General features: G+C 45.5%; 1 protein-coding gene across 14 annotated transcripts; it reads right to left on the reverse strand.

Moving 5' to 3' along the window:
• Positions 1 to 4274: 4274 nt before the first annotated feature.
• On the reverse strand, positions 4275 to 27065 carry kansl2 (KAT8 regulatory NSL complex subunit 2). Of its 14 annotated transcripts, none has more exons than XM_080469038.1 (12): positions 27006 to 27055; positions 26251 to 26320; positions 23161 to 23286; positions 21355 to 21612; positions 21043 to 21215; positions 20807 to 20921; positions 15111 to 15274; positions 14851 to 15014; positions 13773 to 13869; positions 10313 to 10566; positions 7197 to 7388; positions 4302 to 6193 (listed from the first exon to the last, which is right to left on the reverse strand). In XM_080469038.1, the coding sequence occupies exons 3-12, from the start codon at positions 23244 to 23246 to the stop codon at positions 5735 to 5737; spliced, it is 1962 nt and encodes a 653-aa protein (XP_080325164.1). In that variant the 5' UTR covers positions 23247 to 23286; positions 26251 to 26320; positions 27006 to 27055; the 3' UTR covers positions 4302 to 5734. The 14 variants fall into 14 exon arrangements, with proteins under 14 accessions (XP_080325168.1, XP_080325163.1, XP_080325164.1 ...); XM_080469032.1 differs by having other exon boundaries at positions 23121 to 23286; XM_080469037.1 differs by lacking the exon at positions 26251 to 26320 and having other exon boundaries at positions 4296 to 6193.
• Between the last annotated feature and the right edge of the window lie 80 nt (positions 27066 to 27145).

Below are 27145 nucleotides of genomic sequence, written 5' to 3' on the forward strand. Positions count from 1 at the left end.
CATGGAGTAGAACATCATATCTTGGATGCGACTAAACTGTCGATTGCCAAGGAGGAGTTTGCCACTATGGAACAGCTTGGGATTGTGCGGCGCTCTGACAGCCCTTGGGATTCACCTTTGCATATGGTCCCTAAAGCGGATGGTAGTTGGAGGCCTTGTGGGGACTTTCGGCACCTCAACAATATCACAACGCATGACCGGTATCCAATCCCACACATCCAAGACTTTTCAGTCCACTTGGCAGGGAAAGTAATATTTTCAAAAGTGGATTTAGTGAGAGGCTACCACCAGGTACCAGTCCATCCTAAGCACATGCCTAAGACTGCCCTCATCACACCATTTGGACTTTTTGAGTTCCTCAGGATGCCGTTCGGGCTTAAAGGTGCAGCACAAACATTCCAGCGGTTGATGGACTCTGTGTTAAGAGGACTGCCTTTCCTGTTTGTCTATCTGGACAGCATCCTGGTGGCCAGTGCCTCAGCTGAGGAGCACCTGCTACACCTGCGACAGCTCTTCAAGAGACTTCATGGGCATGGGTTGATTGTGAACTTGGGTAAATGTCGGTTTGGGCTGTCAAAGATTTACTTTCTGGGCCACCATGTCTCTTCGGGTAGAGTGGTCCCCTCAACAGTTAAGGTGGAAGCGATTGCAGCCTTTCCACGTCCTCAAACCGTCAAGTCACTGCATGAATTTCTCGGCATGGTGAACTTTTACAACCGCTTCATCCACACGCATCTCAGCTGATGCGCCCCCTGGATGAAGCACTGAGGGGCGGAAAGGCCAAGCAGGATGTGGACTGATCCCCAGAAAGACTCCTGAAGGCTTTCCAGAAGGCTAAGTTTCACTCTCCAACACCGCCATTCTGGCGCACCCATCTCCAACGGCTCCGGTGGTGCTCACCACTGATGCCTCAGACTACGCAGTGGGGGCGCTATGTGAACAGTGGGTGGAGCCTGGCAGCCTCTGGCATTCTTCAGCAGGCAGCAGCGTGACAGTGAGAGGAAACACAGCACGTTTGATAGAGAACTCTTTTCCTGGCCACACATCACTTTAGGTTTTTGTGGATCACAAACCCCTCACCTTCACCATGTCTAAAACCTCGGAGTCGTGGTCTGTGAGGCAGCAGCGCCACCTCTCGGCTATCTCAGAGTTTACCACAGACATTCGGCATGGAGCTGGAAAAAACAATGCAGTGGCTGACTGCCTCTCCCGGGCACGAGTAAACTCTGTGTAGCTGGGTGTGGATTCCCCTGCTATGGCCACTGACCAGCAGGCAGATGCTGAAATCCAGTCATTCAGGACAGCTGCTACGGGGTTACGGCTCGAGGATGTGGTCTACCATGACTGCGGGACCACGCTCCTCTGTGTCGTCTCGACTGGACAGTCTCGCCCCACGGTACCTGCCGGCTTGCAATACCAGGTCTTTGATGCAATACACACTCTTTCACATCCAGGTGTGAGGGCATCAGTCAAACTAGTGGGGGCAAAGTTGGGCTGGCTGCCATCTTGGATAGGGCACCCAGTGCCTCAAGTCTTTTTTTTCGACTGAGGAAGGTGTCCTATGGAAGAATATTAGGGCCACTTGGGCCACAAGGTGAACCATGAAAAAGTGGCTAGAAAATGATTTTCGTTCCCACATCTGGGCACTACGTTTTAAATGCATTTTTGTGTAGCCTATACCCTTATGGACTTTAGGTTAAAAGTTATATCCTGTACTTTTTTGTCACAAGCCACAAATTTATATAGATACAAATGTAAAACACGAAAATTCTGTGATGCTGAATTCACTTGTTTTATTCATCAACATTGATTTTAGCATTACAAAACCTCTCAGAAATTAACAGTTATATATCTATGATAACATTTTAGACAAGTATTTTATTATTATTATTACCATGAAATGTGAATTCAGACCACAAAATCTGGAAAACTGCTTCTTCAACTCATGTCATATTAACTATGATGAACTTTGCCGCACACACACACACACACACACACACACACACACACACACACACACACACACACACACACACACACACACACACACACACACACACACACACACTTCCACTCCTCATGAAAGGTGCTTCTGAAGTTGCTTGTTCTCTGTCATCATTTGTTCAAACTCTCAAAATCATGTTCCTCTTTTGTTGTTTCTTCTTTGTTAATTCATGTTCCTGCTTCACGATACTGTCTAGATAGAGCTGCTTAGACTGGTTGATCTAGAAAACCATGTTCCTGTCTAGATAGAGCTGCTCAGGCTGCTTAATCTAGGAAATCATCTTACTGTCTAGATAGAGCTGCTCAGGCTAGTTAATCTAGGAAATCATGTTACTGTCTAGATAGAGCTGCTCAGGCTGGTTAATCTAGGAAACCATGTTCCTGTCTAGATAGAGCTGCTTAGACTGGTTAATCTAGAAAACCATGTTCCTGTCTAGATAGAGCTGCTTAGACTGGATAATCTAGAAAACCATGTTCCTGTCTAGATAGAGCTGCTCAGGCTGCTTAATCTAGGAAATCATCTTACTGTCTAGATAGAGCTGCTCAGGCTAGTTAATCTAGGAAATCATGTTACTGTCTAGATAGAGCTGCTCAGGCTGGTTAATCTAGGAAACCATGTTCCTGTCTAGATAGAGCTGCTCAGGCTGGTTAATCTAGAAAACCATGTTACTGTCTAGATAGAGCTGCTCAGGCTGGTTAATCTAGGAAATCATGTTACTGTCTAGATAGAGCTGCTCAGGCTGGTTAATCTAATAACAGTTGGAAAGTGTTTGGACCATGGCCTTGCAGTCTTTATCTTTAATGTGTAAAAGAATCCCAGTGTCTTCCTTCATCTCGGCAACTTCCAGCAACAAATCTTTAATGAAGAAAGATGGTGTTTTTCTGTATTCGTTTGGGCTTTAAATCAAATATAAAATACTAATTTCAACCCTTTGAAAGCACAATATGCCCTATATTAAAACAAGTACAACCTAGCCTACAGAACTGAATTCAGAATCACCACTCTAAACAAAAAAAGAATAACCGTACGTATTACTTATATAGAGTGTTTGTGTGTGAGTGTAAGAGAGAGTGAGTGACAGATTATTTTTTACACACCTGCTGATGTGGCTGAAGATGATCCTTTGTGCGTTTTCCAGACACGGTGATGAATTTATCCACTTTTTTGCAGATGATGCACAAGGCAGGCAGAGTTTCACCAGAGGAAACAATAGGTAGACTTATTCTGGAACGGAGTTTCTGTCTCGGAGTTCCACTTGATGATCCTGGGTTAGGGTTTGACACAGTGGCGGCTGGCCAATAGAGGGTGCTAAGGCGCCGCCCCACCACATGACCGTCAATGAGACATTAAAAAATAAATAAAAATAATAAAGAACATTTTGAGCTGTATGTATGTATGTATTTAGATGAGCAAGATAATAATTCTATAGTTAATGATGAGTAAAGTAGTTTGGTTCATCTGTGTTGCCTGACTGGTGACCTGTGTCCACCAGGGACGCAGGTCTTTGTCCACAGACTCTGGTTGAAAGTTGCACATGTGCAGTAGCTCGTCTACAATGCAGGAGATCGGGGGGTGTTGGGGAGAACCTTCCAGAGCAACGAGCTGAATCCAGCGGGGAGGACGTCACAGCCGTCTGTCACAGTGCTGATGGACGGGTGGAGTAGTGGGAGTTGGAGAAGAAGGGACAGAGACGCAAAATGGAGAGAGAAGTTACTTAATTCAGTAAAGTCACTTAAGACAACTCCTCTTGAGAGGAGAACCCATCAGGAGAAGATCGATGTCAAAGACCTGATCAGCTGGACATCCTAATCCAGCAGCAGTCAAAAGACAGAGGGAGACAGTCCAGCTGGTCTTTGTCCAGGACCTGGTCCAGGAACAAGGCTGGACTAACTGCAGGTAGTGAAGCTGCTGCTTTATTCTGCCTTCCTGCCTCCTTTTCTAAACCTCAGGACCCCACCCAGCATGGACTAATACAGGAAGCACTGATTGAAACACTTTTCAGAAAAGGCAGGGAAGCATGAACAAACTGCACTCCCACCTGACATGTTTGGAAAAATCCTCACTTCATGTCAGCTTGATGAAGACTCCAGACCCGAGATGGGAAGCACAATGAGGAGGGTGATAACAACAGACACATCCTAAAATGTATGGACAAAAAAAGAACATGACATTATAATCTGACCCAGCATGGACTAATACAGGGATTATTGATAGATTATTATTATTATATAAAAAGGATGTACCAAAAACAGAACAGTACATGACATTAAAATGTTGCTTTTGTTGTTTTAATTGATGTAAATACACTGGTGGGATTCCTTAATAGGTGTTTGCTTGTTTTTTGGTAAATGTCTATTTTGAAGTTATAGCGCCCCCTGGAGGAAACTCCACCAGCCACAACTGGTTAGATACATGAATCCATACTGATGCAGTGTTTATAAATGTCCACTATGGCCTTGCTCTCACCACGCAAACAAAGCCATCGTTTGACACAGTTTCTGAACGTTTCCCAGTTTTTCCCAAAAAATTTAGTATTTTTTCACCGATACCAGGTGCACATAACATATTTTCTATGTTTCTTTTTTAAGTTTTTATTGTGTTTTCCTCCTCTGAACTGCTTGAAGATTGTATCCCGGTCACCGCCATCTTGAATGTTTGTGGTCTCCTATTGGACCAGCAGGTTCTGACTAACGCAGCACACATGACAACAATATCATAAGATTGAAACAATACAGCTTTGTCTTTTTTTCTTTACGCATTAACACCCCCCAACTCGTTAACATGTTGGAAGGCAGACTTACGTGATGCACCTGAACGCATCACTCAAAGCGGTCAGCGACAACACAGCGTTTTAACTTTTCAACTGCACAGCTTATTTGACTTCAGAAATACATATCTCTGAACTGTTCCAGTAATAAAAGAGAAAGTTTGTGTCCGAGCCGCCAGGTTGGTCTGCTTTTAAATGCACATTACAGTCCACAGTTTGCAGCCAGCGAGCAGAGCAGCAGCAGGGAAACACTGCGGAGTCATTCAGCAACCGTGAAGCAGACCAGGATCACGGATCAGAAATCTCTGCAGGTTGGATCGGAAATGTCCCATCCGTGAATTACGTTGGTATCGAAACCCGATCCTGGATCACGTCGGTCCCATCCCTAAGTGTAGCCTCACCATGCTGGGTGTAAGTGTGATTTGCTGAACCTTTCAAAATAAGCTGCATGTTTTGAATAGCCCAGAAATGTTGAGATGAGAAAGACGTCAGATGGATCAGAAAAGTTTTATTCCCAAACCAGACTTGTGGAGTTTAGAGGGTAACCCAAAGTAACTGAATGGGTGTCATTAATCAACATTGACAGAAGAGGAGGTGGTGAGAACATGAAACATGTACAGAGGGAGACAACAGGACTGTGGGAACAATTTCTAAGAGAAAATTAGTCGATAAAACATGAAGTGTCTGGAAGAGAGACTGTATAAAGAACTGGTTCAATCCAAGGAAACTGAAGATCAATCATTAATCAACCTACATTCATGTGTTCATGAGTTTCTTCCAGGGTCAAACACTAGCAATAACTTCCATGGATGGACGGATGAACTCCAGTGGGTGCAGATTACACTGGGATAAATAACCAGTACTCGAGTATTAATTCCACATTGGTCATGTGTTGTTTGAACCACTATTTATATATTGATAGCGATCATCTGCAAAGCTTCACTGTGCTTTGAATCCTTGAATTATCTGGAAGCATCAACTGTGGCGGCATCCTCATCCTGCAGCAACCCAGTGGCGGTGGCATCCATATGCGACCTGGCAGCGGCGGCGGCAGCATACAATTCCCGGAGCGACCCGGCGGCATCCACGTTTCTGAGCGACCCGGTGGCGGCGGCGGCAGCGGCATCCATTTCCCAGAGCGACCTGGCGGCATTCACGTCCCCGAGCGACCCGGCGGCGGCAGCATCCACGTGCGACTCGGCGGCGTCGGTGGCAGCGTCGGCATCCACGTCCCGGAGCGACCCAGAGGCATTGGAGTCCACGTCCCGGAGCGACCTGGCAGCATCCACATCCCGGAGCGACCCGGAGGCGTCGGTGTCCACGTCCCGGAGCGACCTGGCAACAGCCATGTCCCGGAGCGACCCAGCAGTGGCGGCAGCATCCATGTGCGACCTGGCGGCGACTTGCACATCTTCAACAACCTGAGAAAAAGATGGAGGACTGTCAAACATCAAACTTACAAAAGTAACTTTCTGATTATTTTACCGTTTGGTTAAATCTGTTTGGTGGTTCATCAGTGATGCCGCAGTGACACTTTATGACCGGATTAGTGATAAACCTTATTTCCACTACACAGCACAGGACGGAACAGGGCGGGACAGTAAAGCCTCATGATGCTCTGATTCTGGCCCTCGGGGAATAATAGAGGACCACTGTCCTATGACATTTACAGGGGTGGAGGTAGGGGGTCCTCAGGGTTGATCTTAATTATGCAGGGGGTCCAGGACCCCGAAAAGGTTGAGAACCACTGGTCTAGCTCTCCACCAAAAGGACAGATACAGATAACCATCAAGAGTCCTATTACTGTATCCTGGCCAGGTAGTGTGTGTGTATTTCACAGTATTCTTTATCTGAAGGATTCTTTAAAACATCATCATTGTGAAATTGCAATTGTTTAGTATTTTATGAATTCTCCGCATTTTAAGTGAAACCTGAAATTGATAAATAGATGGGAGGTTTTTGCAATGTGCTCTATTCATAGGTTATTGGAAAAGAGTTTATATTTGTCCTCTTGAGATCAACTTGGGCTATTTGTAGCCCCCGAACTAAAAATGGTCCTTTTGAGTTCTGGTGTTGTCACGGAAGCAGAACCTTCAGTTACCTTGAAGGTAGCCAGTGGACACACCATGAAACACAAGACCGACAACACCCCATTTAAAAGGGTTGTTTTCTGACTGTGCAGATGAGGAATATCACGCTGCAACTGGTTTGAGGTTGTTGAATGAGAAACTGGTTAAAACACTTAAGCGCACTGGCACAGGTAGAGTCCACCTGTATGATATGCCACAGTCCATTTTAAAAATAGCCTCTTGGACGGTGCGGGCACGTCTTCAGCAGGTCTGGATCTCTTTAATTGAAAAGCCGCAGTGGCCATTGAACATCAACTGATGAGCAGAAATATTGTATTTAACATTGAAGGTTAACCTGGTCGTCCATGATGGTGTCCATATCCCTCTCCGAGAGCTCCTGCCCAGACGCATCCAGGTCTTCTCCTGTCAGGATGTCCATCGGTGCCTCGGCGATGGCCCTGATGGTCTGGTCCTCCAGAGCCAGGGCCGTGTCAAACTGCAGAGGTGACGGGGGCCCCTGCATGCCGTCCCCCTCCACATCCAGATCCTGTATCGTCAGAGGATTCAGCAAAACTCAGCACATCACACCATTCTCTTCTTGAAGACGAAGATGAGGAATTTAGTGTCCGAAACACCAAACCATTTTAACAGATTGAACCATTTTAGTCTGACGGTTTAAACCTCCAGCAACATGACATCTAATGGATTCAAATCACTTTTGCTCAAATACTTCAGCAAGAGTTCTAACAGTTTATCCACATCCAGCTCAGGTTTCCAGATGAATGCAGGACTTCATCCCTACTTTAAAGCCACGTTTCCACAGCACGAAAAGTGCAGGGATGGAACGGAGCGGTATGGTGCAGTACGGCAAAGCTACCCAGAGTCAAATCTGCTGCGTTTCCTCTCCAGAAAGTAGGTTGAAATGTAGGCGGGGTTTAGAGCTCCTCAGATATTAGACTTTAGACTTTGCTTTATTTATCTCTGGGGACGACTCCGTCAGGGGAATTTAAGTTCCAGCAGCTTAATAAAAGAGGAGCAGCACACAGAGGACAAGAAAGATAAGTTCCAGAAAAAGGTACAAAGTATAATATAAACTCTTAACTAAATATAGAAGTGGCAAAAAGAACAAGACTCCTAACAAAATAGAGGCGTGAAAGTGGCCTACGGTTAAACTGCACTGTGGTTACAGGCAGAATTATTAACCAGTGTGATCATTTGCAGTGAATAGACAATTAGATATTGCACAGTTCTGCATTATGGGATGTGAGATTTAGGATGGTGAGGTGGATGAGGTGGATAGCGGCTACTGCTCCTTCCCTTCTGTCCTCTGTCCCCTCCTCCCCCCCAGTGAAGACTTGTTCAGCCTGATGGCCTGAGGGACAAAGGACTTCTTAAGTCTGTTAGTCCCACATTTAGGACGAAGCAGTGTCTCTCTGGACATGCTCCTCTGGTTGTTGATGACGGTGTGCAGAGGGTGTCTGGTATTGTCCATAATGTCCAGCAGTGTCTTCAGTGTTCTTGCCTCTGCTACCGTCACCAGAGAGTCCAGCTTCATGCCGACTACAGAGCAGTTTGTCCAGTCTGGACGTGTCCTTCTTGGATGGGACCCTAAGCCTAACCCTTGGATATGTGACGTTGTAACAGTAATCTCAGCCGGAGCTGCAGATCTGGACCTTATGAATCCTCTGTTGTTGTTGTTGTTTACATCCTCTGCTTTGCACTAGTTGTTTTAACTTTTTTTTTGCAGCCACAGAGCTGCAGTTGCAACTTCCGTGTTGGTTCAGAGAGAGCGAACGCCGGCCGGCCCCGGCTAAGTGCACTGGAGCCACTTCGGTGTCACAAAGCTGGTCGGCGCCAGTGTCGCGCCGCTGGATGTGACAGCCCCAACTACCGCGTTGAGGTGTCCCGTGTCCCGGAGCAGCTCCGGCGTACCGTGTGTGGATGCGGTCTGAGTCCGATCGTCGCACTGCATCACATCGCACACCGACAGGTTCCGGAACTCCAGCGTCGGGGAACCGGAGCTCCGGGGCCGGCCAGTGTGAGCGGACACGCTCCGGCCAGCGCAATGGAGCAACGACAAGCGACGCAAGGTGACGTGACGAGCGGACTCGGTAGAGCATCGATTGCGGCCGTAGCGTCTGTTCCAGAGTCCCGGTCTCCGTCCTGCCTGCTCTTTAGGGACCAACATGAAAGTTGTGCAGCAAAAAAAATACCAACCAGTGCAAAGCTGAATATCTTAACAACTGAGGATTCATACAGTCAACATACTAAAATATTGAGGGCGTGTAGTAAATCTCTGACCAATCAGCTCCGTTCTGTTGTCCTGAGTACCCAAACGGAAGAGCTACAGAAAAGCCTCCACCTTTGGAGCGGTTGCTTCCAGAAAATCCCAAATTCTTGCGGTGGAAACCTGAATCATACCAGACTATACCAGCCCATTCCAGCACTTCTTGTGCGGTGGAAACACAGCTTTATTCTCTTCCAAGATTCCAAACAAAAGATCGGCCATAACATTATGAGCATTCCCAGATAAAGCGAACATCACTGCTCAACTCTTTAAATAGGCTCCTGTCAGTGGGTGGGATTTATCAGCCATCAAGTAAGCATTTTGTTCTTGAAGTTAATGTGTTAGAACGTGGAGAACTGACAAGCACAACGATTTAAGAGTCTGGCAACAACTGGCTCAAAGCAACTACAAAGCTGTAGTTGTTGTCAGGTGTGTACATCACCATCGGTCCAAACAAAAAAGAAAGAGGTGAACAGGTTGATGGGACAGTAAGCCTCCCTGATACAGGTGGTCCCACCTTGACCTTATTAACCATCAGCGCACAACCAAATCAGACCGTAGTTTCAGTATAAAAAATGAACCCCATTTAACATGCATACATTTCTGCAACTTTTCTCTTAAAACAATAAAATATTCTAACTAAGTGAAGAAGTTATTATCAGGAGTAACTCCACACAACACTTGAAGTATCAGAGTGCTGAACTTTTGCATTAGCCTGACTAAAACAAGATTGTAAAAGTACAGATGAACATGTTTACTTGACTTAGATGGAAGTTTTAAAAGTCGGACCATTAGCCAGTTAATGGGATTGAAAGTGGATCTACTTCTTAAGTGTACCTAGGACGAAGTACCGTGTCCATGCCCCAGAGTTCAGCACCAGATCCTGAGCTGGAACAGCTTGGAAAGATTGAACAGGTTTTCAAACCAAAGACACCTAACTGTAAACATTATCTATTGCCAAGGCTCAAGGTTGTCAGGCCACTGATAGAGACGAGGACAAAGTGAAAAGTCAATCTAAACATCTCAGTTAAATTGTGCATGTAAACGTCATGACTGAAGAGAAACGCAGCTGCACAGCCATCTCCCTACAAACCATTGAGACACTGCACATGTGACATCAAGCATCAAGCTGGACCTTTCTACAGGCCAGCACATGAATGTAGAGGAACCTGCTGTGTACGTACGTCACTGAACTCCAGAGGAAGACTCTCCGTAGGCTGAAGCTCTGCTGCGCTCAGGTACATGTCTTTGCTGACGGGAGTGAACTGCTCCTGCGGCGGCGCCTCTTGCTCCGGCTGGAACATGGGGGCGGGCAGGATGAGGTGCAGTGGGCAGCGGGGGTCATCGGACTGACCCATGTGCACCGTGCGCTGGCACGGGGCATCTTTCAGGCCTGGACACAGTTTGAAAAGCACCTGGTTGCTGTCCTGGTAGATGTCTGAGTGCGTGGGGGTCAGGGAGAATTCACAGCCAACAGTGAAGAAAGCACTACACCGTGTGTGTGTGTGTGTGTGTGTGTGTGTGTGTGTGTGTGTGTGTGTGTGTGTGTGTGTGTGTGTGTGTGTGTGTGTGTGTGTGTGTTCTCCAAGTCAAGGTTCAACAGTGACCCACCCAGTTCTCTTGAACTCGTGCTGGACAGCTGCTGAAGGAAAACCCAAGGCACATTGAAAGAGTTGCTGAGCTCATCATAAATCCAAAGTGTTGCCACAGTTACCTTGAAAAAGTAATCCAATTACTGATTACTAGTTAATCCTTTAAAAGTAACATGGTTACTTTACTGATTACTTGTTTTTAAAAGTAATTAAATTAGATTACAATTTACTTTTTTAGTTACTTTCAGCAGCTGCCGACAACACCCCCACCTTCTTAAAATAAAAATGACAACTGGTTCTGCTGATCACTGCCTGGCCTCCTGCACCATGTTTATACATATTTTAACCTTTGACCTACATTCTTTTGTTGTATTTATATCTGACTCATGATTTTATAATCCCATTTTTACTATTCCTGGTATTTATTTACCATCCATCTTCTCCCTCTTATCCGTTTCCGGGTGGTGGAGGTGTCAGTCTGAGCACCGTCACCTAAATCACATTGCACCATTAAGAACCTTCCTGCACGTGGAGAGCCCACAGGAAGGTGGTGCCCGGCGTGGGACATGAACCCTCTACCTTGAGAGTCTCATGCTCTACCAGCTGAGCTGGACGGGGGACATGAACCCTCTACCTTGAGACTGAGAGTCTCATGCTCTACCAGCTGAGCTAGCCGAGGACATATTTATTTACCCGGCGATGTAATTTTAGTCTGTTGTTGCATTATTTATCTATTTTTTTATTTGTAGTACCTGCTCTAAGCAACCCTTTAACCCCCTCCTCAGAGACACACCAAGTCTTTCATTGATTGAAAAAGAAAAAAATTACAAAAATAGTGTAACATCTTTGCAGTTGTGTTCTTGTTGCAATGATATGGTTTAGTGATGACATTTGTTTGTTCTGATTCATTTGTGCTACCTGAACACGTCGTTACAGCGAGTTTACCTGTGATTGGCTGAGAGTGGAGAAGGAGGCGGGTCAGGTGAGCGTGCAGTGCATGCAGTGTGTGGTGGCCTGGTTCAGTTTAATAATAAAGCGGCTTTACAGACAAGAGGCTCGTCCTGCAGGGGGCTGCAGTAGTAACACACTGCAAATTGGACAATTAACTTTAACCTGATTACTGGTTTGAAATTAGCAACGGGTCAGATTACTCATTACTGAAAAAAAGTGGTCATATGAGAGTAACGCGTTACCAGCATCACTGCTCTTTGATTCATGGAGCAGACACACATCTGATGTGCATGTGGACTGCATCAACACAAGCCTATTGTACCTGGATCACACTTGAGTGTGAACAGAGCTCAGACTTCATGAACAGCGGCAGAGTTTATTTGGAAGATGAAACCTGCTTGTGTTTGGTTTGACTGGAGGTCAGACAGCAGTGTCACCTGACAGGATAAACCAGCATTAAAAACAGACTTGATAAACACCAGCACTGGAATAAAGTGGTTCGTCCCACAGGAATAGAGTCCTATATGCAAGACTGGCAGCTGGGTAAAAATAGTGGTAGGGTGATCTCATGCCTGTACCAGAGACTCCAGTCTATTTGCCAGACCAATTCAGAACACACTAAAGCAAAATGGGAAGCTGAATTGCACACGAAAATATATAAAGAAGATTGGAAACTAATGTGCTCTACAGCCCATAGTGTAACGAATGCTAATATTTGGAGAGAATTTAAATGGAAAGTTGTAATAACCCCACACATAACTGCAAAGATGTTTAGAACACGGTCCAATAAGTGTTGGAGGAATTGTGGAGACTTTGTAGGGAACCATGCCCATATATTCTGGTCATGCTCTAAACTAGAACAGTTCTGGGAGGAGGTATGGAGGGCCATTAAAGAGGTGCTTTGTATTGATGTTCCCAAAGATCCACAGATGAGCTTACTTGGACTAAAACCAGCAGGTATAGAGGGAAGGGCTGCAGAGTACTCATGGCAAATCCCTTTGACAACAGCTCTAAAATGTATAACCATTAAGTGGATGAAGGTGGAGCCACCGACCTATCACCTGTGGATCCAAAGAATGTGGGATATTTATACAATGGAGCGGATAACCTGCTCTCTGCGGCTCCAAAAACATATTTTTAATAAAAGATGGAGCCTCATGATGAAATCCAATGAGATAACCCCGGCCATTTCATTTTATTTATTTAGTTATTATTTTTTATGTTTTGTCTTTCCTTTCTTTCTTACTTATTGTTTTCTTTGTAATAAGATAATCTTATATGTGCTTTTGTTCATGTAACACACCTGCTGCATGAATACCTTCAATCACATTTGTAGTTGCACTGTAACCTGCTGTACTTCTCTCCATACTGTGGTGAATTGTTAACAAAAGCAAAAAGTTAAAACAAAACAAAACAAAAATAACAGACTTGATGGTTGATTAGGAGATTTGCTTTCACAAGCAGCTTTATCACCAAAACTATTTCCCCTAATAAACCTGGTCATTATTTCTCAGCATAAATCTACTTTGTACAAAGTCTTGGCCTCATTGAAGTTCCGCCCAAGTGCTTTCATACACGGCCTTCTCCGTCATTTTTCTCTATCTTCCATCTCCACTCCAAGTGGTCCCTGTGTGTGATGGTGTGGCTCTCTGTGTTTGAGACTGTCCCAGTGTGTCCTGCCACAGCTCTTCATCAGCTGGGATTCCAGTTGGATGAACAACCTGGGCTGAACTTGAAGGGCTTATTAGTGTTTCCACAGAAGAAGACATAATTTAAATTGAGCTATACGAACATCCTGAAAGGTATTAGACAGTTCTAAGTGATTTGGTTTCATGGTAATAAGAGATGCTGTTCCTTCCAACTGAACCGATTAGTCCCGATAGAACTTTGGGAAAAATCAACAGACCACAGGAAGGATTAATGTTGGCTCCCATTGAAACAAACAGTTACTGCAGACTGCTGCTTTTGATCGGGGCCGAGGTGAAAGCAGAGATTAACTTACGGTGGTTTCACTATGTAGATCAGGCTTTAAAACATTCGCTGTCACTAAACCAGAATAGAAACAGATTGTAATATTGAGCTGAGATATCTCTGAGGATACGGGAGACGCAGTGTCGGGCCATTGGCAGGCAGGCGCTGGTACATCGGGCTCCTTCGACAAAAGCAATGCATTTCTCGCTCACTGTTCTCGTGTTTGGCTACAACAGAGAAAAGTAGGTTCGATCAGATCGGGACACAAAACCATGGCATATACGGTTAATTACATGTAATGATAATCATCTCTGAGATAATTATGATTCCCAGACTTCATAAAAGTTACAGAGGCTAAAGCTAAAAACAAAGAGGTTCTAAAGCACTCAAACATATTGATCATCACATCAATGTTTAAAGTATTCTAAATTACTCCAGTTTACTGTAGTAATCAGCATATTTGAGGACTGTGTAACACAAGATAAAAGAAGTAGGAGGGACTCATGATCTAGAAAAAACCTGTCCCGTGTTTGTTTTGAAAGAATTACAGTTGATTGTGTAAATGCAATGTCAAAAACTAAAACTGCAGGTCTAAAGCACCATCCTGCCTTACCCGTGGTTTCATGGGTAAGGCAGGATGGTGGACGTTTTAAGCTCATATGAACTGCAAATCAATTGAAGTTAATCTACGAAACTGAAACACACAATTGGTGATAATAATAAAATTAACTTCCTATAATTCTCAGTACTTGTGATTAATGTGCTGCGTCACAATTTGGCCTGTGGAAAGTTACTTATTGCCTCTTCACAAAATGGTGATATATAAGTCAAGTTTTACCTCCAAAGAGTTTGACTTAATTTCATCAAATCTGTTAAAAAAGGCTTGCATTTTATTATCACTGTAACATGGTACAAAGCTGCTGAGGTTCCTTCAGAATGAATCAATGCATCTATAAAACGATAGCTAAGAAAGCCTCGCCAATCAAAGGACTCTTTAAAAAGTTCCATGTGCTGAACTGTCCAGTAGCTTGGACATAGTTTTGGTGGGAAGGACGAAGCTGTGGAGCCTGACTGTTCACTCACTGGCTTCACCACAGGTCATATCAACTTATCAACCTCAACATAGAAATATAAAGCATTTCACTGAAACTGGATAGAAAAACAAAGGAAACTTGATAGTTCCAGTACTACTTGAAATAGTTTCTCACCTGAGTGACACCCTCAGTCACCGACTGCCGCCTCTCCCTCAGCTGCCGGTGCAGCAGTGCCTCCACGCCGTACCGACGGCGATATCGACGCAGAGCTTTGAGCTTTTTCAGATCATCTTTTTCCTTCATGGACAAACCCTCAGGCCCCGTCAGCAGGCTGCTCCCTGGAATCAACACAAATACTGAGGTCACACACACTCACACACACAGATACACTGAAATCATGTGCATGCACGCGCAGACGCACACAACACACACACCCAGAGTTTCGTGCTCCACTTTGCGGTTGTGTAAGTATCTGCGCTTCTTCTCCTTGAGCAGGTGCTGCAGGCGCTTGAACTGGTCGATGTAAAGCGACTGGAGTCTGATGAGCTTCTCTCGAGTGATGAGCGCCACCTCCTCTGCTGTGTACACACCTGCATGTCTGAAAAACAAAGGAAGTTCAGATCTACTCGTCTCTTCAATGTCCACAATACATACCTACATTACAACAGGCTTGGGACACCTTTAAGGGCATGTTCACATTCGGATCTGGACCAAATAGTGAACTCTGGTCCTGTTGAAAATTTGGGTCTCGGTTCACTTGCAAAAATATTAGGGTCCATCAGGGGAATATTAGGGTCCATCAAGAGACTATCAGGGGAATATTAGGGTCCATCAGGAGACTATCAGGGTCCATCGGGGGACTATCAGGGTCCATCGGGGGACTATCAGGGTCCATCGGGGGACTATCAGGGTCCATCGGGAGACTATCAGGGTCCATCGGGGGACTATCAGGGTCCATCGGGGGACTATCAGGGTCCATCGGGAGACTATCAGGGTCCATCGGGGGACTATCAGGGTCCATCGGGGGACTATCAGGGTCCATCGGGGGACTATCAGGGTCCATCGGGGGACTATCAGGGTCCATCGGGGGACTATCAGGGTCCAGCAGGAGACTATCAGGGTCCAGCAGGAGACTATCAGGGTCCAGCAGGGGAATATTAGGGTCCATCAAGAGACTATCAGGGTCCATCAGGGGAATATTAGGGTCCATCAAGAGACTATCAGGGGAATATTAGGGTCCAGCAGGGGAATATTAGGGTCCAGCAGGGGAATATTAGGGTCCATCAGGAGACTATCAGGGTCCATCGGGGGACTATCAGGGTCCATCGGGGGACTATCAGGGTCCATCAGGGGACTATCAAGGTCCAGCAGGGGAATATTAGGGTCCATCAGGGGACTATCAGGGTCCATCGGGGGAATATCAGTGTCCATCAAGAGACTATCAGGGGAATATTAGGGTCCATCAGGGGAATATTAGGGTCCATCAAGAGACTATCAGGGGAATATTAGGGTCCAGCAGGGGAATATTAGGGTCCAGCAGGGGACTATTAGGGTCCAGCAGGAGAATATTAGGGTCCATCAGGAGACTATCAGGGTCCAGCAGGGGACTATCAGGGTCCAGCAGGGGACTATTAGGGTCCAGCAGGAGAATATTAGGGTCCATCAGGGGACTATCAAGGTCCATCGGGGGACTATCAGGGTCCATCGGGGGACTATCAGGGTCCAGCAGGGGAATATTAGGGTCCATCAGGGGACTATCAGGGTCCATCGGGGGAATATCAGTGTCCATCAAGAGACTATCAGGGGAATATTAGGGTCCATCAGGGGAATATTAGGGTCCATCAAGAGACTATCAGGGGAATATTAGGGTCCAGCAGGGGACTATTAGGGTCCAGCAGGAGAATATTAGGGTCCATCGGGGGACTATCAGGGTCCAGCAGGGGAATATTAGGGTCCAGCAGGGGACTATTAGGGTCCAGCGGGAGAATATCAGGGTCCATCGGGGGACTATCAGGGTCCATCGGGGGACTATCAGGGTCCATCGGGAGACTATCAGGGTCCATCGGGGGACTATCAGGGTCCATCGGGGGAATATTAGGGTCCATCGGGGGAATATCAGGGTCCAGCAGGGGAATATTAGGGTCCAGCAGGGGACTATCAGGGTCCAGCAGGGGAATATTAGGGTCCATCAGGAGACTATCAGGGTCCAGCAGGGGAATATTAGGGTCCAGCAGGGGACTATCAGGGTCCAGCAGGGGAATATTAGGGTCCATCAGGAGACTATCAGGGTCCAGCAGGGGAATATTAGGGTCCAGCAGGGGAATATTAGGGTCCATCAGGAGACTATCAGGGGAATATTAGGGTCCATCAGGAGACTATCAGGGTCCAGCAGGGGAATATTAGGGTCCAGCAGGGGAATATTAGGGTCCAGCAGGGGACTATCAGGGGAATATTAGGGTCCATCAGGAGACTATCAGGGTCCAGCAGGGGAATATTAGGGTCCATCAGGAGACTATCAGGGTCCATCGGGGGAATATTAGGGTCCATCGGGGGAATATTAGGGTCCAGCAGGGGAATATTAGGGTCCATCAGGAGACTATCAGGGTCCAGCAGGGGAATATTAGGGTCCAGCAGGGGAATATTAGGGTCCATCAGGAGACTATCAGGGTCCAGCAGGGGAATATTAGGGTCCATCAGGAGACTATCAGGGTCCAGCAGGGGAATATTAGGGTCCAGCAGGGGAATATCAGGGTCCAGCAGGGGACTATCAAGCCATGGTCCCACTGTGCAGTACGTGGAGGAGCGGGGAGAGCAAGGACGGTCCGGTAAGGCAAAGCGCACGTAGACCCTACTCTGTCGTGCGGTCCCACCACAGAGAGCATGGTTAAAATATAGGCGGGATTGTGAGCGACGCAGGTATGTGACGCCATTACGCAACACCTGTTGCAAACAACGTGGAAGCGGCCGCAGCTCCGTGGCAGTCCAAGTAGTCGTGAGCCTCCATTCTCTGTGGCACACCTTGGAAAACCTTGTCATTGTGGACAACAGCACCTGGCTGCTCGTCGGAACACCAGGGGTCAGACACTCCAGACTTAAGTTGTGAGGACGATGTATTAGAAAGGACGATGTATTCGAAAGGAGGAATGTAGGGAGGAAGAAGTAGAGAGGAGGACGTAGAGAGGAGGACGTAGAGAGGAGAACATAGTGAGGAAGAAGTAGAGAGGAGGACGTAGAGAGGACGTAGAGAGGAGAACATAGAGAGGAGGACATAGTGAGGAAGAAGTAGAGAGGAGGACGTAGAGAGGAGAACATAGAGAGGAGGACATAGTGAGGAAGAAGTAGAGAGGAGGACGTAGAGAGGAGGACATAGAGAGGAGAACATAGAGAGGAGAACATAGTGAGGAAGAAGTAGAGAGGAGGACATAGTGAGGAAGAAGTAGAGAGGAGGAAGTAGAGAGGAGGACATAGAGAGGAGGACATAGTGAGGAAGAAGTAGAGAGGAGGACGTAGAGAGGAGAACATAGAGAGGAGGACATAGTGAGGAAGAAGTAGAGAGGAGGACGTAGAGAGGAGGACATAGAGAGGAGAACATAGAGAGGAGAACATAGTGAGGAAGAAGTAGAGAGGAGGACATAGTGAGGAAGAAGTAGAGAGGAGGAAGTAGAGAGGAGGACATAGAGAGGAGGACATAGTGAGGAAGAAGTAGAGAGGAGGACGTAGAGAGGAGGACGTAGAGAGGAGGACATAGTGAGGAGAACATAGAGAGGAGGACATAGTGAGGAAGAAGTAGAGAGGAGGACGTAGAGAGGAGGACATAGAGAGGAGGACATAGTGAGGAAGAAGTAGAGAGGAGGAAGTAGAGAGGAGGACGTAGAGAGGAGGACGTAGAGAGGAGGACATAGAGAGGAGGACATAGTGAGGAAGAAGTAGAGAGGAGGACGTAGAGAGGAGGACGTAGAGAGGAGGACATAGTGAGGAGAACATAGAGAGGAGGACATAGTGAGGAAAAAGTAGAGAGGAGGACGTAGAGAGGAGGACATAGAGAGGAGGACATAGTGAGGAAGAAGTAGAGAGGAAGAAGTAGAGAGGAGGAAGTAGAGAGGAGGACGTAGAGAGGAGGACATAGAGAGGAGGACATAGTGAGGAAGAAGTAGAGAGGAGGACGTAGAGAGGAGGACATAGAGAGGAGGACATAGTGAGGAAGAAGTAGAGAGGAAGAAGTAGAGAGGAAGAAGTAGAGAGGAGGACATAGAGAGGAGGACATAGTGAGGAAGAAGTAGAGAGGAAGAAGTAGAGAGGAGGAAGTAGAGAGGAGGACGTAGAGAGGAGGAAGTAGAGAGGAGGAAGTAGTAGAGAGGAGGAAGTAGTGAGGAGGAAGTAGAGAGGAAGAAGTAAAGAGGAGGAAGTAGTGAGGAGGAAGTAGAGAGGAGGAAGTAGTGAGGAGGATGTAGTGAGGAGGATGTAGAGAAGGAAGTAGTGAGGAGGAAGTAGTGAGGAGGAAGAAGTAGTGAGGAGGAGGAAGAAGTAGTGAGGAGGAAGTAGTGAGGAGGAAGTAGTGAGGAAGAAGTAGAGAGGAGGAAGAAGTAGTGAGGAGGAAGTAGAGAGGAGGAAGTAAAGAGGAGGAAGTAGTGAGGAGGAAGTAGAGATGAGGAAGAAGTAGTGAGGAGGAAGTAGTGAGGAGGAAGTAGTGAGGAGGAAGTAAAGAGGAGGAAGTAAAGAGGAGGAAGTAAAGAGGAGGAAGTAAAGAGGAGGAAGTAGTGAGGAGGATGTAGTGAGGAGGATGTAGTGAGGAGGAAGTAGTGAGGAGGATGTAGTGAGGAGGAAGTAGTGAGGAGGAAGTAGTAGTGAGGAGGAAATAGAGAGGAGGATGTAGAGAGGAGGAAGTAGTGAGGAGGATGTAGTGAGGAGGAAGTAGTGAGGAGGAAGTAGTAGTGAGGAGGAAATAGAGAGGAGGATGTAGAGAGGAGGAAGTAGTGAGGAGGATGTAGTGAGGAGGAAGTAGTGAGGAGGAAGTAGTAGTGAGGAGGAAGTAGAGAGGAGGACATAGAGAGGAGGACATAGTGAGGAAGAAGTAGAGAGGAGGACGTAGAGAGGAGGACGTAGAGAGGAGGACATAGTGAGGAAGAAGTAGAGAGGAGGAAGTAGAGAGGAGGAAGTAGTAGAGAGGAGGAAGTAGTGAGGAGGAAGTAGAGAGGAGGAAGTAGTGAGGAGGATTCTCATTGATGTCTCGTCTGAAGGTTGCTTGTGGCTAACCATTAGCCACTCGCCAGCTGAAGGGGCGGGACTTCCTCTTTCTGGACCAAAGACCAAAAAATAAAAATTAAAGAAAAAGGAAACAACACTAAACAACAGGAGCTGATAAAAGAGGGGGAGAGAAGGAAAGGAGGAGAAAGTGGGAGGCGGCCTCAAATTCTTTCAGTCTATTAAGTTCTGGGGGGGGGGGGGGGGGGGGGGGGGGGTCTCGGTTACTGGGGCAGTGGCTGACTGCTAACCAAGGGCCGTGTTTCATCTTCGTCATGGTTTTCTTCCTCTCTGGTCAGTGTTCGTTTTGGGTGACTGCAGCCCTCAAGGACTAGGACCGGGACCAGTTTCAGGACCAGGACCAGGACCAGGACTCCCCAACCCTGATTTAAGATCAGTTCCTCCCTGCTTCAAACTATACTGGTTGTGAAAGCCCTCGGATGTAAAAGTATTCTTGTTTGTAGGATGATGATTTTCACCACAAGATCTTTGTCTGGGTCTCATATTCAACACTGAAACGTTACTCCTCCATCTGGCTCTGCTCCAAGCCTCGTCCTTCCACATGTTCCTGAACAGCAGCTCAGTTCTCAGGGAGCCTAACCAGGTCACCTCCTGGAAGCTCCACGACCTGGAGTATGGTGCCTAGCCATGTACACTGTTCTACACTGTTGTACACTGAAGTACACTGAATCAGAGGACACTGACATGGTGCATTCATCTCGGGGTCTTCCTCATGTTTAATCCATGTTGCAAAGTGCAGGAGTTCAGAATTGTTTCATGCAGCTTGCTAGCGTAGCCTCACATCTTAAAACCAATCAACAGGTAAATGAATATGGTCAAAATCACATAGGACGTATTACAAAAAGAGATTTGATGTAACTGGTCTTACTTCAGTGGGTCTTCATGATCGCTGTCGATGCTGTCGGCTTCACTGTCTGGATCTCCTCTCCAGGTCTGGTCGAGTACCAAAGGTCCTTGTTCCTCCTCACTGAAACTGTCCTCATCTACAAAGAGCAGAGGTGAGTTCAACAACAATGCCTGGACTTTAAACACAACCCAACTAATTATACAATCACCTTTGGCTACAGATTCTTCAAAAGCAGAAAGTCACAAAACTCCATTTACCAAGGATGCGAGCAGCTTCAGAGTGTCCTCCATCACTACTGTGTGGTTCTGCTCGGTTGTATCCACTAAGCTGAGATAGAAGAGTCTCTGGGGACGGACCAGAGGAACCCTTTCTCATCTGAGCTCGGAGAGCCATTGCATTTCTGCGAGCGTGCTCTGCACAGAATGTCACTCTGCAGAACAGACAGGAAAAGAAATGTATTAAAAGCTGCTTTGTAGAAATGTGTTCTAAGCTGCACTCCAAGAATGAAAGTTTACCAGTAATACTCACAGTAAAGTATTGTCAGGTATCAACTCTGAGCTTCCACTCACCCGTCTTTTCTCTCCACCTTTGGGGCAGCATTGGGGCAGCGCTTGCCGTTCTTTGCAGAAACATAGCTGCATTGCTTGTACGGTGCGTTCTTGTCCTCCAGGATGTGTTTGATGCAGAAGTCCAGGCCTTCCAGGCGAGGCTGAGAGCACGGCCGCTGTGTGAAGGAGCAGGCCTGGTGCTCCTGGGGGCGGGGGGTCTGGGTCACCCGGTTTCGACTTGAAGGCAAAACGTGGATTCGTATCCTGTTCATTTCAGGTCTGAAGGAAGATCACAAGTAAGACATTTGGGTTTGAGATGAATATCTTATGATTCTAAAAAGGCTTTTGGGTAGGGCTGGGCGGTTTGGCCTAGAAAGAAAATCAGAGTTTAGATTTGATTTTTTCCCCAATCCACTCAGAAATGACTGCAGACATCAGTTGTATTGTCAAAAGTGCAACTTTATTGCTGTAATTGTCCTCAGAGTTAAAATGCATATAAACAATCCAGTGTTTCCTCGAGGAGGTTTTTCAGGAGTGAGTTCAGGGTCTCCTGAGTTTAAATAGGACATTCTAATGTACTGTGGACTCTGGTTCTCTCTTATCAGGTAACTTCAGGGTTAACTCTGGTTCTCTCTTATCAGGTAACTTCAGGGTTAACTCTGGTTCTCTCTTATCAGGTAACTTCAGGGTTAACTCTGGTTCTCTCTTATCAGGTAACTTCAGGATTAACTCTGGTTCTCTCTTATCAGGTAACTTCAGGATTAACTCTGGTTTTCTCTTATCAGGTAACTTCAGGATTAACTCTGGTTTTCTCTTATCAGGTAACTTCAGGGTTAACTCTGGTTTTCTCTTATCAGGTAACTTCAGGCTTAACTCTGGTTTTCTCTTATCCAGGTAACTTCAGGGTTAACTCTGCTTTTCTCTTATCCAGGTAACTTCAGGGTTAACTCTGGTTTTCTCTTATCAGGTAACTTCAGGCTTAACTCTGGTTCTCTCTTATCAGGTAACTTCAGGGTTAACTCTGGTTTTCTCTTATGGAGGTAACTTCAGGATTAACTCTGGTTTTCTCTTATGGGGGTAACTTCAGGATTAACTCTGGTTTTCTCTTATCCAGGTAACTTCAGGATTAACTCTGGTTTTCTCTTATCAGGTAACTTCAGGATTAACTCTGGTTTTCTCTTATCCAGGTAACTTCAGGATTAACTCTGGTTCTCTCTTATCAGGTAACTTCAGGATTAACTCTGGTTTTCTCTTATCCAGGTAACTTCAGGGTTAACTCTGGTTTTCTCTTATCAGGTAACTTCAGGATTAACTCTGGTTTTCTCTTATCAGTTAACTTCAGGATTAACTCTGGTTTTCTCTTATGGAGGTAACTTCAGGATTAACTCTGGTTCTCTCTTATCAGGTAACTTCAGGATTAACTCTGGTTTTCTCTTATCAGGTAACTTCAGGGTTAACTCTGGTTCTCTCTTATCAGGTAACTTCAGGATTAACTCTGGTTTTCTCTTATCCAGGTAACTTCAGGGTTAACTCTGCTTTTCTCTTATCAGGTAACTTCAGGATTAACTCTGGTTTTCTCTTATCCAGGTAACTTCAGGGTTAACTCTGGTTTTCTCTTATCAGGTAACTTCAGGATTAACTCTGGTTTTCTCTTATCAGTTAACTTCAGGATTAACTCTGGTTTTCTCTTATGGAGGTAACTTCAGGATTAACTCTGGTTCTCTCTTATCAGGTAACTTCAGGATTAACTCAGGTTTTCTGTACTACGACTCTCGCTCACTTCTCACCAGGATGAATCACCATGGTAACTGACGCTGAAAGTCTAACCTGCTCTGCAGCAGGTTATGTTCTGGATAAGAGGTCAAAGCTCCACCTCCTGACCAATCAGATCTCTTGGGAAATGCCCCGCCCATTCTTAAAGGATGGTGATTGGTGGGCAGGTTCAGCTCTGAGCTGCAGCAGAGAGGAGAGGAGAGGAGAGGAGAGGAGAGGAGGAGAGGAGAGGAGAGGAGAGGAGAGGAGGAGAGGAGAGGAGAGATTAATTTTGACATAATAAAATAAATCCTGGTCTCTGAGGCTTTGAAGAATGTTTTTGTTCTTGATTTGTTCCAGGTCTGTTTATCTGGAATAATGAGGTTAATGATCAGACCTGACAGAACTGCAGAAACATGAATTTATTGAACCAGAACCCCTCATGTTGTTGTGGTGATGAATTAATATTCCAACAGGAAACACAAGAGAACCTCCGCCTCAGAACAAGTGATGGAGAATGTAAAGTAAAAGAAGAGCAGTGAGGAAGTTCTGCCTGGAACCTTTCTGTGGGAATAAAGTGGAACTGAGTGATCACAGTGCTGTTCCTTTATATCTTAGATGAATTCATATTAGGTCTGCAACTAACGATTATTTTGATAATCGATTGATAATTTTTTCGATTAATCGATAAATCAGGTAAAAAAATGTGTTTTTTTAAAAATGTGAATGTTGAACGAACCAAATATGTTATGGTTATTTAAAAGCACATAACTGAACCAATACAAAGATGTGTGTGTACACACACACACACACACACACACACACACACACACACACACACACACACACACACACACACACACACACACACACACACACACACACACACACACACACACACACACACACACACACACACACACACACACACACACACACACACACACACACACACACACACACACGATAATTATTGTCAGGGACCACATACAGTCCAGTTTCATCTTGAGTGGACCAGACTGGTAAAATATTACTATAATACCCTTTACATTTACACTTTTACAAAGTTTTTCTTTGTTGTGGTCACAGTGTATGTAATGAAATTGTCTATAGTTTTGTAAGATCAAACAGTTAGTACTTAAAATGATTCCAATCTCAACATTGTCAGCCAGCGTTGATGAAGCTCCGAAGGTGAAGTAAACGGCTCCCCAACATGGCGAGTGGCGCATAAATCGCGCGACAAAGCGAATTGATAATGAAATTCGTTGCCAACACATTTAATAATCGTATTTTATCGATTTTGTCAATTCATTGTTGCAGCCCTAATCAATATAGTATAATCTGATGAAGTCATGTTTTAACAAGTCAGGAAGGTTCTGGTTCTGGCTGCAGCAGCAGTGTTGCTTTGAGCTGCTGGTAGTGTTTGAATACTTCATAATCTCAGAGATTAACTGCTCCTTCAGTAAACTGTAAATTGCTCTGCAGAGTTTCTCTGTGTGTGATTGGTCAGACGCTGCAAGCTCCGCCCCTTTCATGTGAACGCTCACACCCAGGTCTGGGTTGAACTAGTGAGTTGATAACCTGCTTGGTAGTAACGGTGATCAGGATCGCGTGTCTGGATCAGTCAACCAGGAAACAGATTGCGGCTGTTTGTGGCCATGAGCTAATAAACCTAGCCACCACAGGCTAAAGCGATGGGACAGTCTCTTTTTTTCATAGTTTGGCTTGTCCTGCGACTTATAGTGGGAAGAGATTTATATGTCAAAATATATAAACACAGCTGGTATTATGGAGAGCACCTGTCCCGTTCTGTCCGGGATGCACAGCGCTTTAATCTCTTTTCCATCGAGATGAGCAAGTATGAACCCAACTTCATCAGTCAGCCATTGGCTTAGCCACCTTAGCACCTTAGCACCATCACCAGCAGCCAGACCACACTCCACCACATCAGTAAACATCACAGGAGGAAGAGAGAAGGCTCATTTCTGCCCGGCTGTGTCAGTTTATCCACATATCTCTGCTTCCTTTCTTTGTCCAGATGACTTCAAGCTGTGGACAGCGCCACCGTGTGGCTACTGACAGGCTTAATACACTTAAAAATTAATTTATCACTCCTGGTAACTGCTGTTTTATGATGTTTAATTGTGATAAAATTGCGTCTACCACGGACGTCCAAAATGGCAGCCCAACGATTCATGATGTCACTTAATCACATGGGTGAAAAACCTCAATATGCCTGTCTCATACGTTATTTGAATACAAACAAAAGCCTCAAAAACTTGACCTGCCGGACACATTGAGAATTTATATAATGTTAAACACTTGATACTTGGTTAATGGAGAAACGATTATATGTGAGCAAATTGTTTTGTTTCCTCAAGCTGAATCCAACAAGGCTCACGTGTTTTGTCAAACCAATGTGGAAAAACACAGTATTGTATATACATTGGGGCTGCCACAAACGATTATTTTGATAGTCGATTAATCACCGATTTTTTTTTAGCTTTCAACATAACAAGTGACAATATTATTGCAGTGTTGAAATGTTTAAACAATACGATATTATTTGGCACGTCGTGTCGCAGGCTCTCTCATGTCACAACGGCCAAGTTCACAAACGACTGTTACAACTCCAACAGGGGGTCTTTAATACGGAGCCTCAAATTGGCCATAGAGAACAAAAATAATAACGTGTGGGAACAAGATAATAAGTAGTTCCCTCAAGTTAATAATGCGAGGGAAGGAGATAATTTAATCCATGGCCACAGGATAGTAACTCGAGGCCACGGAATAATTCCCCTGAGTTATATTGTAGTGATGATGGAGCCGTGGCTCTAACTGAACTCCTGCGGTCACACTGAGTCAGCCGGTGGGATCTAGAATTTAGAATTTCAGGCTTTCCATGGTGACATCATTGTAACTAACTTCACTTCCAGGTCTTGTTTGGCGTTCTGACCGCAGGCTGAGGTCTGCATGAGGCAGCAGGGGGCGCTCCGCTATGAGACGCTCCACAGAACTTCTTTATAATGAAGCCAGACTTCTGGTTCCTCAGTAACTACTAAACAAACTACAAACTACTGTAAACAAAAGATTGGAGTTTTTCAGACATAAAATGTGACTTTTAATGTGAAGGAGAACTTTAGTTGTTGATCAGCATGTGTTTACCTAGGTTGCCAAGGAAATGGCTGTAGAGCAGCGTTCCATCATTCTACACCTCCATTCCTCCATGTTGAAGCTTTGGATTCAGACACGTCCAGAAATAAAGTGAAATTAGTAGAAATTCACTATGTAATGCCCAGATGGTGAAAAATAAGACCCAAGCTCATTCAAAAGGGGAGACCTGATTGGGAGCTACTGAGAATTAGATCCTCTCTTTTTGGACCAAGATGAGTTCTACATGTCTGTATATCACATAGTTGCGTTAGAAAACACCAATATCTAATGTGGTCCGCATCATTTGATCTCAAAGCTCCATAACAGCAAAAATGACGGGGATGGCAGCGACATTGGTGAACAAATATAATGCGAAAAAACGAGATAAGTCGTTCCCTCAAGTTAATAACTTGAGGCCACAAGTTACTATCTCGTGGCCGCGGATTAAATTATCTCGTTCCCTTGAATTATTAATTTTAGGGAACGACTTATGTCATATCACTGAAGTAATTCTGAAAAGACAAAGCCTTTCAGCTCCAGCCACACGAGCTTCAGCCACTTCCGGACTGCGTCACTGCTCGAGAGGCGCCATCTTTGTTCAGCCGTGGCTAACAGACGCTAACCGCTAATCTTTACAATTCAAGGCGAGAATGAGATTTTTCATAGCCCATGGTGACGGATAATTAATCCTTTCGATTCCAGAACGCTATGTCCGTATCGGAACATATACAATGCCTCCATTTAATGCCTTAATGTAAACATCTTACCTTCAGCTCAGACACCACCGTGCTCTCGTTCTACTGGGCCACAATGCAACAAACGGTACAGGAGCCCCGCCCTCCATTAGCTCCGATTGGCCAGGATGTCAACGCTTCAGGGAGCTCATTGGTCCAAAAGATTGCCAATC

Source organism: Lipophrys pholis (genome assembly GCF_963383615.2).
Source record: "Lipophrys pholis genome assembly, chromosome: 8".
Taxonomy (NCBI): domain Eukaryota; kingdom Metazoa; phylum Chordata; class Actinopteri; order Blenniiformes; family Blenniidae; genus Lipophrys; species Lipophrys pholis.